Source organism: Phaseolus vulgaris, chromosome 1 (genome assembly GCF_051622355.1).
Source record: "Phaseolus vulgaris cultivar YP4 chromosome 1, ASM5162235v1, whole genome shotgun sequence".
Taxonomy (NCBI): Eukaryota; Viridiplantae; Streptophyta; class Magnoliopsida; order Fabales; family Fabaceae; genus Phaseolus; species Phaseolus vulgaris.
Window position 1 is genome coordinate 4,235,975 of NC_143498.1, and position 14,667 is coordinate 4,250,641.

General features: G+C 28.0%; 1 protein-coding gene and 1 long non-coding RNA gene across 2 annotated transcripts; both read left to right on the plus strand.

Annotated features, from left to right (window-relative positions):
- The first annotated feature begins 11,963 nt into the window (after window positions 1–11,963).
- Window positions 11,964–12,397, plus strand: LOC150029463 (uncharacterized). Its single transcript, XR_016517263.1, has 2 exons — window positions 11,964–12,035; window positions 12,131–12,397. It is a non-coding gene; the product is annotated as an uncharacterized LOC150029463 (long non-coding RNA).
- Window positions 12,398–12,841: 444 nt separating this feature from the next.
- On the plus strand, window positions 12,842–13,924 carry LOC137834389 (uncharacterized). Its single transcript, XM_068642446.2, has one exon. The coding sequence runs from the start codon at window positions 12,842–12,844 to the stop codon at window positions 13,922–13,924; it is 1,083 nt and encodes a 360-aa protein (XP_068498547.2).
- Window positions 13,925–14,667: the final 743 nt, after the last annotated feature.

A 14,667-nucleotide genomic window follows, 5' to 3' on the forward strand; every position in this document is an offset into this window, starting at 1 on the left:
TGTATAAGTGGTCTGTTTCACTTATTAAGCAAGTTGAGCAGTGGTGTCGGAATTTTATTTGGACTGGTGATATTCTGAAAAAAGGTATTGCTACCGTTAATTGGGGGAAAATTTGTTCACCTCTTGAGGATGGAGGCTTGAATATCATTAATCTTCATCATGAAAATAATGCATATCTTCTTAAGCTTGCTTGGAACTTTTCTTATAGCGACAAACCTTGGTCTTTACTCTTGAAAGCCAGGGTTCTTAAATCAAAATATGAATTTCGAACGGTTTATAGATCTTCCTCTCTTTGGCCTGGAATTAAGCAATTTTATTCTACCATACTTGACTATACTTATTGGACTGTTGGTACAGGTTCTTTTATTAATTTCTGGAATGATAGAGCTACTACTTCTTTAGCAAATATTGCAGGGTTATCTGATGGTGTTAGCATTCCGGATACAGTCTCTCAATTTTGGACAGGTTGTGATTGGAATATTCCCTTCTCTTTACAGCAGATGCCTCTTTTTTTTAATCATATCATGATTAGAGAGGAACAGGATATTCCTAATTGGATTCTAAATGAGTCTGGTCGTTTCACTCTTAAATCGGCTAGGACTTTTTTCTTGGAACCAGGAGTTCCAGGTGGTTGGGGTAAATTCATTTGGTCTGCATCTATTCCGCCTTCCAAAACTCTAGTACTCTGGAAAATTTTTCATGGGCGACTTCCTACAGATCAACATATTCAGAATAAGGGTTTGCATATATGTTCTATGTGTTCGCTTTGTGAAAAGCAAGAGGAATCTATTCAACATCTATTTTTTTGAATGTTCTAACGCATTGCATATTTGGAGTTGGGTACGACAAATTTTTCTTACTTCTCATTTCTCTAATAAGGATGATATACTTTCTTTTATTAAGAGTGATGGTAGTCCTCTGGTTAAATTGATTAAGCTTGCGGTGATAACCTTTTCTATATGGATGATATGGCGTATGAGGAATTATGCTAGATTTCAGGATAAGATTGGGGTTTCTAAGGCTATTTCGATAATTAAAGATTTAACTTGTCTAGTGGGAAATTCGTCTAAAGCTTCAATGAAGAATGATATGTTGGACTTCAACGTGATTACGTGATTAAGTTTTTCGGTATTAAGACTCGTAGCGGTAAAGTTCTTCGTCCTCTTCCTATTAGATGGGAATTTCCTTCACCAGGCTGGGTCAAAATTAATACTGATGGGGCTGCTAGGGGGTATCCTGGTCTTGCTACTTGTGGAAGTATTTTTCGTGGGAGTATGGGAGAATTTATTGGTGCTTTTTCAGCGTTTCTTGAAGTTCAAACTGCTTTGGTTGTTGAGTTTTATGGAGTTATACATGCTATGGAGGAAGCTCAAAAAATGGGACTTACTAATGTCTGGCTTGAATGTGATTCTGCCTTGGTTTGTGCTGCGTTTACTGCTAGGACTAATGTTCCGTGGATGCTTCAGAATCGATGGAATACTTGTCTTAATTTTTGTGGGACAATCAGGTTTAGGGTAACTCATATTTTTCGTGAAGGGAATGCGTGTGCTGATAAGTTGGCTAATTTAGGATTTATTCATAGAGAATCTTTTCATTGGTATAATAGACTCCTTGCTAGTCTGTTCTTAGAATTCTTTATGAATAGGTATAATCTACCTATGTATCGTTTGTGTTAACATATGGGTTTTGGTCTAGTCCCCCCATATTTTTGTATTTTCTTTCTTTTTTATTTTTTTAATAATATTTTTTCATGTGATGGCAGATGATTGTTGTTACTTGAGGTGTCAGCTTAGCTGAGATGTCAAGTTGCATAATGATGCCTAACACGAAAACTTTATAAAAAAAAAAGTATACAAATTATAGATTAATAATCTCTCTTTTCAAACTTCACTACTAAAAAATCATTAAATAAAAACTAATTTTAAAGATAAAAAATAACTAATTATTATATTAACAAAATTAGATATTATTTTAAAGATTAAATAAATTATTAGTATCTAAATTTATAAACTAGTTTCTAAATTGATATCTAATTAATTAATTAATTAATATATAATTATCTACTAAGATTTTAGTCAATAATTTTAGAATTTAAATTAATTAATGAATTTTAGTAACTAATTAGATAGAAATTTAAAAACTGGTTTCTAAATTTAGAAACTACTTTAGATACTAATAATATTTTTAATTTTTAAATTAGTCAATATAATGACAAATTATTCTCTAATATTATTTTTTATTTAATTAACTATTTTTTAGTGCTTGTACTCGTTCAAAGAAAAAAAAATAGTAGATGTGAAACGGATGCTGAGAAACAAACTAAATAAAATAAATAAGATTATAAAAACAAAACTAGACTAATGACACTCACAACAAGATTGAAGACATTGATTATATATAAATTTATATATTGGTTGTAAGACTAAAGACAATATTATTTTTCTTTTTATTTATTACTTTCAGTAACATAAAATTGTATTGAATAAATAAATAAAATCGCACCCCTCAAATAGTGATATAAAAGAAGAAGTCTAAAAAGTACTATTTTTTTCCAATCATGTTCTCAAATTTAACAAAGTTGCTTATCATTTAAGTCAAGCTCATAAAATTTAATATAAAAATTAAATTCATTTTAAATTATTTTTAAAAAAGTAGATACATATTTGTTTTAAAAAACTACTTATTAAAAATTCTTATTGTGGATTCAGTTAATTAAATTCTATCAAACTGATTATTACATAGATTTACTACTACACTAAAGTTTGATAAGTTAATTTATGACAACTAGGAATTTAGGGAATTCATTAAGAAATATAATATGTTGCTACTATCAATCAATTAAAAATTAAAATCTTAATAATTAATTATTTCATTTTACTATTTAATATTTATCTTCTTAATGATTAAAATAAGTTAATAACCAACATGATTTTTATTTAAAAAAAATTATAATACATAATATAAAAAAACTCCTATGCATACGCACTAGTCTTGAAATATAACAATCATTAAAATATCTTTCTGAAATGAAATCATAACCCCTCTTAAAATGATGTTTTAAGTTGTGACATTGATTCATGATCAAGTCAAGTGTAAATAGTTTCTTTCTTTCTTAACAAGTTTAATTGTGGAATTTTCTACTTAGATCCCAACAACTATGTTTATTTGACGAATCATCGTGTTCATTTGTTACACAAGATAGAAGAGATTAATAATTAATCTTAAGAATTCTTTGAAATTAATTAGTGCTTTCTCGAATTGATAGTTTTTATGGAGTTGAGATTTTCAATTAGAAAAAAGTTATTAAGCCATTTGAAATTGGCCTTTAATTCCAATATCGAACTTGACATCCAATCATAATTATAGAACTTTAATTATAATCAAAATTAAAGGTTGTGTAAAGGTTACAAAGAAAGAAATCCAAATGCTTGCTTTTTACATGTAAAAGAAATCCATTTATTGCGATTTTGATCTAGAATTTATTTTCATTATTCTATAATTGTTCTTAGTTCTTATCATTGTTTGATTTATTGCTCATAGTAGTTAAAACTTTCATTCTATGAATAATTGGTTCAAATAAAGGTGACTAATTATGATTTCCTTCAAGTTTATAATCCTTATTATGAGTCCCATCTTTATTTCTTTTAAAAGAACTATATGAAATAATTTAATATTCTTAACTCCAAATGATATAGAATATTGTTCTCCATTCTCTCGTTAAACTTTTATTTTTAGATATTTATTTTGATTGATCTTTTCCCCGTTATTTTTATTCTCATATGCTCATGAGTCACTCTAATAAGCTTAATTGAAAGGTTGTACTAAATTTTCTTTTGCTTTTATTTACTTTCATCTTTATTTTTTGCTATTGGATCATCAACCAAAAAAATTCTATCGGGTGTTATTCTCTTTACCGTGCTTGAGAACTCTGAGATAAATCTGGGATAGGTTTAACAACATATTTGTTTAGGTGAATGTTGTTTAGATGAAGGGGAGTAGAACTCTTATAATTGTGATACCCTATTGGAACAATCCTGAAATGTTTTTTTTATTTATTTCATTCTTTAGCTGATAAAAAACTAAAGAAACTCTGTATAAAAATATGAAGAAAGCTTGGTTCATATCAACTTACCAAATTATATCAATGCAAAATGACACAATTTTTCACATCTTTTTCAACATCATTCTTTACTTTTACAATACACCAACACAAGAAATATTGTTATCATAAAAGAAAATGCATGTTACAGAATGTTACATAAGGAGTGAAACATTTAAAAGCATTTTTTACATCTACTAAACCTGAGAGAGACTCCCCAAAGAAGCTTCTTTGCATTTGGCCAATTACAAAATGCCTGCAAGGATCTTTGGGAGTTGGGAGCATTGTAGTTGGTCTTGACAACAGAGGACAAACATTTGAATTGGGATGCTCACTTCACCTATCTCAGTGTAAAATCTTTTGTGTAAGTTACTTGTCAAAACAATGAGTTTCTAGTAGGTGAATCAATCTCTGAAGCATTTTGGATGGAGTTTAACCTTTAACACAAAACCTAGGAAGGTCTTTGGTTTTGGGTTCTACATAAGGGTTGTAAGCTATATGTTCTTTGTAGACCAGTCTTATATTTGTCTTTTTTTATAAGAGTTGAAATATCTCTTATACTACAAGAAAATTATTAAATAAAAGATATTTTTTAGAGATAAAAAATAATTAGTCACTATATTAATTAAATTACATACTATTTTAGATACTAAAAAATTATTGGTATTTAAAGCAGTTTTTATTATTAATAAAATCTTTTAAAAAAAAATCTAAATTGCAATTGGTATCTAAATTAGTTATCAAGATTTTAGTTACTGATGTTTTAGATTCTAAATTAGTCTCTAAAAGATTAATAGAGACTAATTTAGAATATAAAATAGTTAGTAGCTAAAGTCTAACTAACTACCAATTTATAAATTACTTTATAATTTTTTATTAATAATATAAACTATTTTAGATATTAATAAATTTTTTAATTTATAAAATAATATCTAATTTAATCAATATAATAACTAATTATTTTAATTTCTAAAATTAAATATTATTTAATAATTTTTTTAAAATATTAAATATTACAAATCTATTTATTAATTCATTATTGATACATAAAAACATAAAGTTTCAGCTAACAAACTCACTTTTTATAAAGCCATATATGCATATTATCACATAGATTTGCATGTTTTGTGGCCCTTGAATTTGTCTCTTCATTCTTCAATAATCCCATTTGTCCTTTCGGTCCTTCATTACACACCGTTTAATTACTATAATAACTCAAATCTTGGTCATAAAACACATCAATAGGAAAGATTGGAAGATTACATATAATCTCAAGCAATACAAAACTTGAAGTCGCTTCATGTTTCTTCACCTAAATGAAATCAAAATATGTATCAAGTACACTAGCTTTGTCTAAAGTACTATTTATAATAGAAGAGACTTAAAGGACCATATAGTCCGCAAAAATCCATCAATAATATAAATAGTTTAACTCACTTTCCACAAGTTCATCATGTTAAAATGGCTCTTAATTATTTGATTTTGAAAGAAACATGGCATATCTAATGCCCATGTGAAATGTGATTATGTAATGTGACTCATGAGTCTAATCACACATAATGTGAAGTATGTAACAAAGAAAACCTTAGTGGGGTATGCTACCTTTGATAAAGATGTTGTCCACCTGGTGCATTGCTGACTAGACCTTGTCACACTTTCTATTAACTTATACCCTTTTCACATCTTCACTTAAAAGATATGTGTATCTATAGCAATACACCAAAATTATTTCTAATTATAAGTATCATGAACTAGTAAATAAAACTTGTGTCAAACCAGAATCTTCAACGGGTATCTCATTGAAAACTTTAAATTATTAGGTTAAGATACATTCATGAATGGTTTTTTTATGAATTTTGTTTCACACAAATTAGTCTCTTAAACTCGATCATCTTTATGGAGTGATAGATGTGTCTGAAGTGTTCGCTTCAGTGTAAGTTAAGGTATGATCTTGGATTCATGCAAAGTCTAATTTTGCTTATTTCCCGTATTCTAGTTGGGTTTTAAATCCTATAAATTGTATGAGGTTGATTCTGTAATGTTAGGTAGTGTTAGTCTGGTAGCTCCTTAACTAAACTGGTAGGTAGGCGTTCTAATAAGAGTTTATTGTCAGGTATTTATATATAGGGTTGGACCAACCCTGAAGTAGTTCCTATTTATTTATTTATTTTATTGATAATAAAAAAAAATATCTTTAAACATAAAATTAATAGGATCTTTATATATGTTTGATAGATAAATAACATACGAATTGAAATTCTAATTTTTTTTATCATTAAAAACATAAATGGATGTATCAACTCATATACAGAGTAGAAAGAGTTGAGAGCGTAAAACATAAACTTGCAAAAAAATTATTAAATAAAAAATAATTTAAAAAAATAATAATTAATAACTATATTAATTAAATTATATACTATTTTATAAATTAAAAATTTATTGATATTTATAATAATTTTTATTATTAATAAAAAATTATAAACTAATTTTTTAAATTAATATCTAATTTACCAAGATTTTATTAAAGTTGATAACTAATTAGATACTAAATTATAATTTTTTATTAATAATAATAATTACTTTATATACTAATAATTTTCTAATTTATAAATTAATATCTAATTTATTTAGTATAGTAATTAATTATTATTTTTTCTAAAATTAATTTTTATTTTATAATTTTCTAGTAATTTTGAACAAATCACCCCTACATTTATATTATTCCTAGAATTTACATTAATGAGCTCAGTATATTCCTAATTCGAAAAATAACATTAATACATCATATGACAGGTAGAATTACATACGTAGAAATCTTATAGAGATTATGTACCACTCATTTAATATATTCTTTGAATTTTTTTTCTAATTTGACATATGTTGTCATGACATATATTAAATCTGAAAGAAGTGTTGTTTCTTTTTATCAGAAAAAAAAATATAAATAAAGAGATACTTAAGTACTTCAATCCTTTCTACAAAGAAACACCTTTACACAATTTAGACCACAAAATTGGCCATTTAAAATCAACTAAAATCTTATTGAATATCTATTGTTATTATGGACTATGTGTATATACGTTTGTTAATATCTAAAAGTGATTAAAATAAAAAAAACAGTTATATTGTATACAAACGTATAAGTATGATTAATCTTTTTTGGTAAAAACTTATGATTTTTCTCCCATATTAACTTATTTAGACACAAAAGCTAAAGCTTATAGCCTGAAGATGTAGTTTTCAAAAAAAGAAAGAACATAATAATGCTCAATGCCCGTGTCAGTGGCAAATACAATCTTCGCCAAAATAGCTTCTTTTGTTCATGTTGTTCACGGGCCGGGGCTTGTGTAATGTATATGTATACGGTGAGATTATATTTTTTTATTAAAAAAATCATTAAATAATAATTAAATTTAAAGATAAAATATAATTAATAACTGTATTTATTAAATTAGATATCATTTTAAAGATTAAAAATATTTTAATATTTAAAATAATTTTTATTATTAATAAAAAATTATAAAATAATTTTTAAATTAGTATATAAATTAATTATTAAAATTTTATTTATTTTAAATTACTCTTTAAAACTAATAGAGATTAATTTAGAATATAAAATAGTTAGTAGTTAAAACTTTGATAAGTAATGTTTAGATACTAATTCAAAAACTACTTTGTTAATAATAGAAATTACTTTAGATATCAATAAAATTTATAAAATATCTCTAATTTAATCAATAACTAATTATTTTGGTATTTAAAATTAATTTCTATTTAATTATTTAATAATTTATAGTGGATGAGGGTCAATTTTGGTTGATGTCATAATTTTTTATATTGTCAGAATTTTGTAAAATTGGAGTACTTAAATGTTTAGATATTTTTGTTATTTTTTGGGTTTATTTCTAAATAATTCTTTTTTTTTTATTTCAAATGGAAACAAATACATATCTGAAAAGAACTCTTTTCATACAGAAAACTCTGGAAGTTGAAAACCTTTTCCTTGCACAAAAACTAGAAGTAATAAAGTTTGTAGTATGATCTAGTTTCGCATTGCATAAGTGTAATTATACAGAAAGAAAAGGGTTGGTTTGTGTGAATGAATGATGGAGGTAAAGAAATGAGATTGTTGGTGTGTATTTTGGGCAATAGAAGAGAATTGGATGCTAGGTTATGAGAGGCAAGAAGAGAGAAAGTGTAGTAAAATGATTACGTAGATTGCAATAAAAGAGTGAGTTTGTGTTGTAAATGCAGACAAAAGTGTTAGTTGACATGGATGGTTGGTGAAGAAGAAAAGAAAGAGGGTTGTGGAAAGGCCAAACAAAGAGCACAAACCCAAACTCTCACTGGCCAAGTGGCCTTGGAGCCTGGAACACATCACAGACCTTATCTTCATGAATCATTGCCAACTTCAACGCTCCATAATCATTATCAATCTTACTTTTTTAATCAAATGCCCAATCATGCCATATTTTTTCTTGGCCCACCCACCATATCTCTTGCCTCCCCTTGTCAACCTCCCATTGTTAATTTTTTTTTATTTTTTTTATTTGCCCTTTTTCTTCTCATTGATTTTTTTAATTTGTCTTCACAACTCCATAAGTAATAACACTTAATTTTGAAGTCATTTTATGGATTAAATTTGATTCAAACTAATATTTAAATTTATTTTAGTGAAAAAACCGAATAAATAAAAATATTTAAGGAGTTTTTTTATCGACAAAAAAAATATAAATAAAAACCACTTCAGGGTGATCAATTATTATAAAATAATCAGAATGATCAGACATCACAAACCCTCCAAACAACTACATACCAAACTTCACCAAACTAACATTGACACAAACAAGCTAAATTAAGAATAGACAAACCAAATGATCAAGATACCAATCAAGATAAGAGAAGCAGACAGAGGAGAATTTAGAGGTAATCCAAGATCAAACCTTCAACTGAGTCAATGAGAAAATCTCTGAATGATCCAACACTCCACCTTTAAAAATGGTCTTATTCCTATAACACCAAATCTCACTTATCATCACAATCCAAATATTTTCCAACTCTAAACACATCATATAAATCCACAAGATCCACTACACCATTTTTTACTTTAGGCAACGCTGACATATCAACGGGTAGAAAAGTGTTGCCTAAAGTGAGTATAAGCAACACTTTTTTATTGTTGCCCACTTAGTAAGATTTATTTACCTTTATCTCAAAGTATTTAGAAAAAGTGTTGCCTATTTATTTTAAGCAACATTTTATAAAATGTGGACCAGATTGTGAGTACTTCAAAGAATGCTTTTAAAATTGTAGACATGTTAAATAGTATTTTAGGCAACATTTTTTAAAATGTGGTGTTTAACTAATATTTTAGATAACATTTTTAAAGTGATTAAATAACATATAGGCTTAGTTTTTAAATTGTGATAATTAAGTTTTTAAATTGTGATGATTAAATTGTGATTAATTAAGTTTTTAAATTGTGATAATTAAGTTTTTAAATTGTGATAATTAAGATTCAGCTTCGTCACGAACTTACCTTGTTATTGAGTTGGCATTGAGTGGTCGTCATTGAGCTGGCATTGAGTGAGTGAACCTTGTGCCATCACGAACGAAGACTCTAAGTCGAAGCCGAAACCTTGTGCCAACAGAAACCCTAAGCTGTTCGCTACGAAGCAGGAGTGGCATTGTGCGAGTAGTAATGTAAGCTGTTCGTTCTTCAAATTCAACGACAATGACGTTGTCGGAGGCAAAATGATGTGAAGAGAGAGGTTTAAGTTTTCTTCCTTCCATTTTCGCATCTGTTCGTTCTTCATTGTGCTCTGTTTTGCTTCTCTGTTGAATTTCTTGCATTTTAGGTTCTCTGTTGGATTTCCTGCATTTTAGGTTATCTGTTGGATATTTTCTGTATTGTTTGTTCTCTGTTGGATTTCCTGGCTTTTAGGTTCTCTGGTGGATTTCCTGCATTTAGGTTCTCTGTTGAATTTTCTGCATTTTCTGCATTTTAGGTTCTCTGTTGGATTTCCTAGTTTTAATTTTAGGTTCAGCACATTGCTTTCTTCTTTTACCATTTCTTGAATCTTTAGTTTGGCAATTTCACAATTTGACTAATAAAATCCTTGTTTCAAAATTCCATAAATTCCTATATTGTTACAGTTAAGTGAAGGATTCTTGGACTATAGTTAAGGAAAAGAACTTTTAGTTTATAACTTACTAAAGCATTTGTATCAAACTAAAAGGACACAGACAACCTAAGTGGCTTATAATATTGCAGAATAGTTTCCCAGTAACATCATTCAGTTTGGTTAAAGTCCAACTAGTAGCTCAGCTTCTCTGTTTTTAAAATGGAGACTAGTCAACTTGATTAGTGCATAAATCAACAAGAAAAGGAACAAGATGGATTTTAGGAAAATTACAAGAAACATGATGAGAAACAATAACCTCTGCACTCAAAATAATTCTTTGTTTTCTTTCTTTAGTATTTCATGGACTCAGATTTTAGGATTTATTTACTTTTTCGAGTGTATTTCTTTTTAATTATAATTGTAGCTTGGACTTGTTAATTGGACCTCAATTGAACACATTCAATCAAGGTGAATAGTATAAGCTAATCAATTGTGAATATTCAAATTTATCAGAATTTAATCAGTTGGTTGGTATTTGTTATTTTGCAATTGGTGCTGCAAAGGTATAAACTTAGTAGAAATGCATAAGAGGAAAATTTACATGCCCATTATATTCTGTGGACTTAGTAGAAATTTCCTTTTTTCCCAATCAATTGTTTAAAGATTAATCTATACTTACTATTGTATCTGCTTTTCATACCAAAACAATTATGGATGATGTGCATCAAGTATTGTGTTTTTTAAAGGCAAAGAGACAATAAGTCACTAAAATTGATAATCATACAGTGTTGTAGCTAAGTTGTAATTTCTTAGTAGCAGAGAAACTGTATCAACTTTCTTGTTATTAAAAATGAGAGAGAATGAAAAAACAAGAGCACTGTATGAGCATGCCCATAAATAAGGTAGTAGTCATTTTGCAGCTTATGAAAAATCCATCTATTCCTAGCACTTTTGTCTGTTGAATGTTATCATATTGTAATGTGAAAACTCAGATACCCAATAATTTTGAATTTTGAATTCCTTAACAAGTAGACATATATATTAAGTATTATAATAGTTTTTTATAAGAGAATTAAGAACCATAATTAAGTATTATGATAGTTTTTTTTTTATAATTTTGATTAGGAAAATTTATTGTATCTAATTATTGAAATTATCAACGTAAATGACAACACATATATTAGTTCCAACATAAATGACAGATTCTTGCATATATTAGTCTAATAATAGTTTTTTATATTGATTGATGAGCATTAGGAAGGCATTAATTTGGAATCAAATTTTTGAACACCCATCATAATCTCCAAATCAAAGACTAATGTAACTAGCTCAATTCACATTCTACTATGCTAATTTCAGCCTTTCATTTTGCATATAATATCTTATACTCTTCTATAATCTCTCCCATCCCATTAATAATTTATTGTTTATTATGTGATTGTTGTTCCATATATTCTGTCTAATAAATTCCTATTCATCCCATTTTATTTTTTATAGATTATAATTTTTAAGTTTAGTAAGTCTACTCTTATCTTCAACAATCGTAGCTATTGTTATTTTATTTTTACTTCAATAGATTATAATTTTTAAGTCTAGTAAGATTACTTTTAATTTTTACTTCAATAATTATATATATGTATATTTTTAATCCCATAAACTACGTACTAAAATATTGTACTACTCCTAAAAGGATAAAATTTATTTTAATGTTATTTTAATAAAAATAAATTTTATTTATAGTTTACACGTTTGAAAGGCAGAACCACTTCCCTTTATAAAAGGAAGATAGAGGGAAGAAGAATACCCTCCAGGTTTATCTTTTATTTTCTATATTTAATATGCCCTTTTTATTCTGATGGATTTTATTTTCTATATTTAATATCCCTTTTTATTTCTTCCCTTTTAGGTGAATTTGGCTGATGAACTGAAGTTGTATGAAGATTTATTTGATAGCACCGAAGTTTCAAACCTTATTTCATAGGTGAATGATATAAGAATTTCTGGAAAAAAGTGACACTTACAAGGTAAATTACTTGATTGTTACTATTTCCTTGTTTCCTTTTTTAATAGGACTTTATTGATAGCAAATAGTTGTGACAATTTGCACAACAGGTCCTTTGTCCATATTCTTGAAGTTGGAAGTTTCAGTAAGAAAATGTGATTGACTTGTATATATTTTGTCTTTGGCTCATTTAAATAGTTGAATAGTCTATTGTTATCAATATTCTAGCTCAAAGTGTCTGGTTGGACTTAACAATATTTAAGTTTAAGTTATTGTATTTTAATATTTTTTAGTTAGTATCATTTTAATTAGGATTCAAAATGTGAGATGATTGGAAATCACTTTTACGTTACGAAATAGACATATATATATATATATATATATATAAAGTATTAAAATAGTTTTTATATAAGAGAATTAAGAATTATAATTTTAAATTGCAGATTTATCTCCTATGTGTCCTATGTGTCAGCTGCATATTTTGTAATTACAATCCCAATTTATACAATATTTCTTGCATATAATTTGTGTACATAATTAATAGTTAATTCTTAGGCAACTAATTAGAAGAAGAATTTCTTGCATATAATTTGTTTATATTTTACATTAAAGGTGATGGAGAAAGAGTGGGCAAAATTTCCAAGGTTTAGCAAAGAATATATAGATGGTCTTGAGTCATTTTTAGATTTTGCTTACACTAGAGGAAGACCTCAAGGACGTGAGATTTTATGTCCATGCGCTGATTGTAGAAACTGTGTTTGGGCAAGAAGACATGTGGTTTATGATCATTTAATAGCCACAGGCTTTCTAAAAGGATATAAGGTTTGGATTCACCATGGAGAAGAAATATCTTCGACTACAAAAAGTAATGATGACATGATAGATAATGAAGATTCACAAGATGATATTTATGGCTTATTGTATAACACACATAGAAATGTGGTAGAAGCAAAAGGAGGCAAAGAGGGTCCTAATGATGAAGCTAGAAAGTTCTACCATTTGATTAATGATGCAAATCAAGAACTCTACCCTGGGAGTAAAAACTTCTCCACTTTATCTTTCATCATTCGACTGTATTTATTGAAATGTCTTCATGGTTGGAGCAATTCTTCATTCACTGATCTCCTACAATTACTAAAAGAGGTTATGCCTAGTTTGAATATTCCTGATTCTTTTAACAAAACAAAGACTATGATTGGTGATCTAGGCCTTGATTATAAAAAGATTCATGCGTGTCCGAAAGATTGTATGTTATTTTGGCAAGAGAATGAGGGTCTAGATGTTTGTAGTATATGTAAATCTTCACGATGGAAGGAATTTCCAAATGCCAATTCTGAGGTTGAACAACCAAAATATGAGCATAAAGTTCCTGCCAAAGTATTGCGACACTTTCCATTGATTCCTAGACTTCAAAGACTATTTATGTGTTCAAAGACTGCTGAGTCCATGAGATGGCATGAAGAAGAACGATCGAAGGATGGGAAAATGAGACACCCCGCTGATGGTGAAGCTTGGAAGAAATTTGATAGTCTTCATGAAGATTTTTCTACTGATTCGCGCAATGTAAGACTTGGTCTGGCTAGTGATGGCTTTAATCCATTTAGGACCATGAGCATATCACATAGCACGTGGCCTGTGATGATGGTGGTGTACAACTTTCCACCTTGGTTGTGCATTACTTACTACCAGTGGCAATAAGAAGCATTATGCCTGATACCGTGGCTGATCCTCTAATTCGATTTGGGTCATTCTTTCACTCTATATGTCAAAAGGTTATACAAGTGCAAGATATGGATTACTTGGAAGCAGAAGTAGTACAAATACTTTGTCAATTAGAGATGATTTTTCCACCTAGTTTTTTTGACATAATGCTTCACTTACCTATTCATTTGCCGAATGAAGTGAGATTAGGTGGCCCCGTTCAATTTCGATGGATGTACCCCATTGAAAGATATTTGGACCAGGTATAGACATATAATTTGCATTCAATTTGTATTTATCTTTTTTTATTTATAAACTTGATAATATTTTAAAAAGTTTGTACATTTTGTTTAATTGTTTCAGGATGAACGTCAAGATAATACTAATACTGGACATGAGAAAGATTTTTGATGATTGAAGAAATGTAGAAATTTTGAGAGATTTCCTAACTCTAATTAGTTGTAATGATTACAACTTCTACTATTTTGGTATACCATGGAAAATGCAACTTGCACATTTGAAATATTTTGGTATACAATGAAATTACATTTTAAAGTAGTTTGAAAATGTTTCATATTGCGTCATTTTATAAATTACATGCTACTCTACCATATCTTATGCACAATCAACCATTGTATGTCTCTATGGAGGAATTTTTGTGAATTATATCACTTGTTCAGACTAAATGTTTTTACGTATTTCTGGTTTCTCGAATGTGAGTATATGTGTAGATGTGAAAG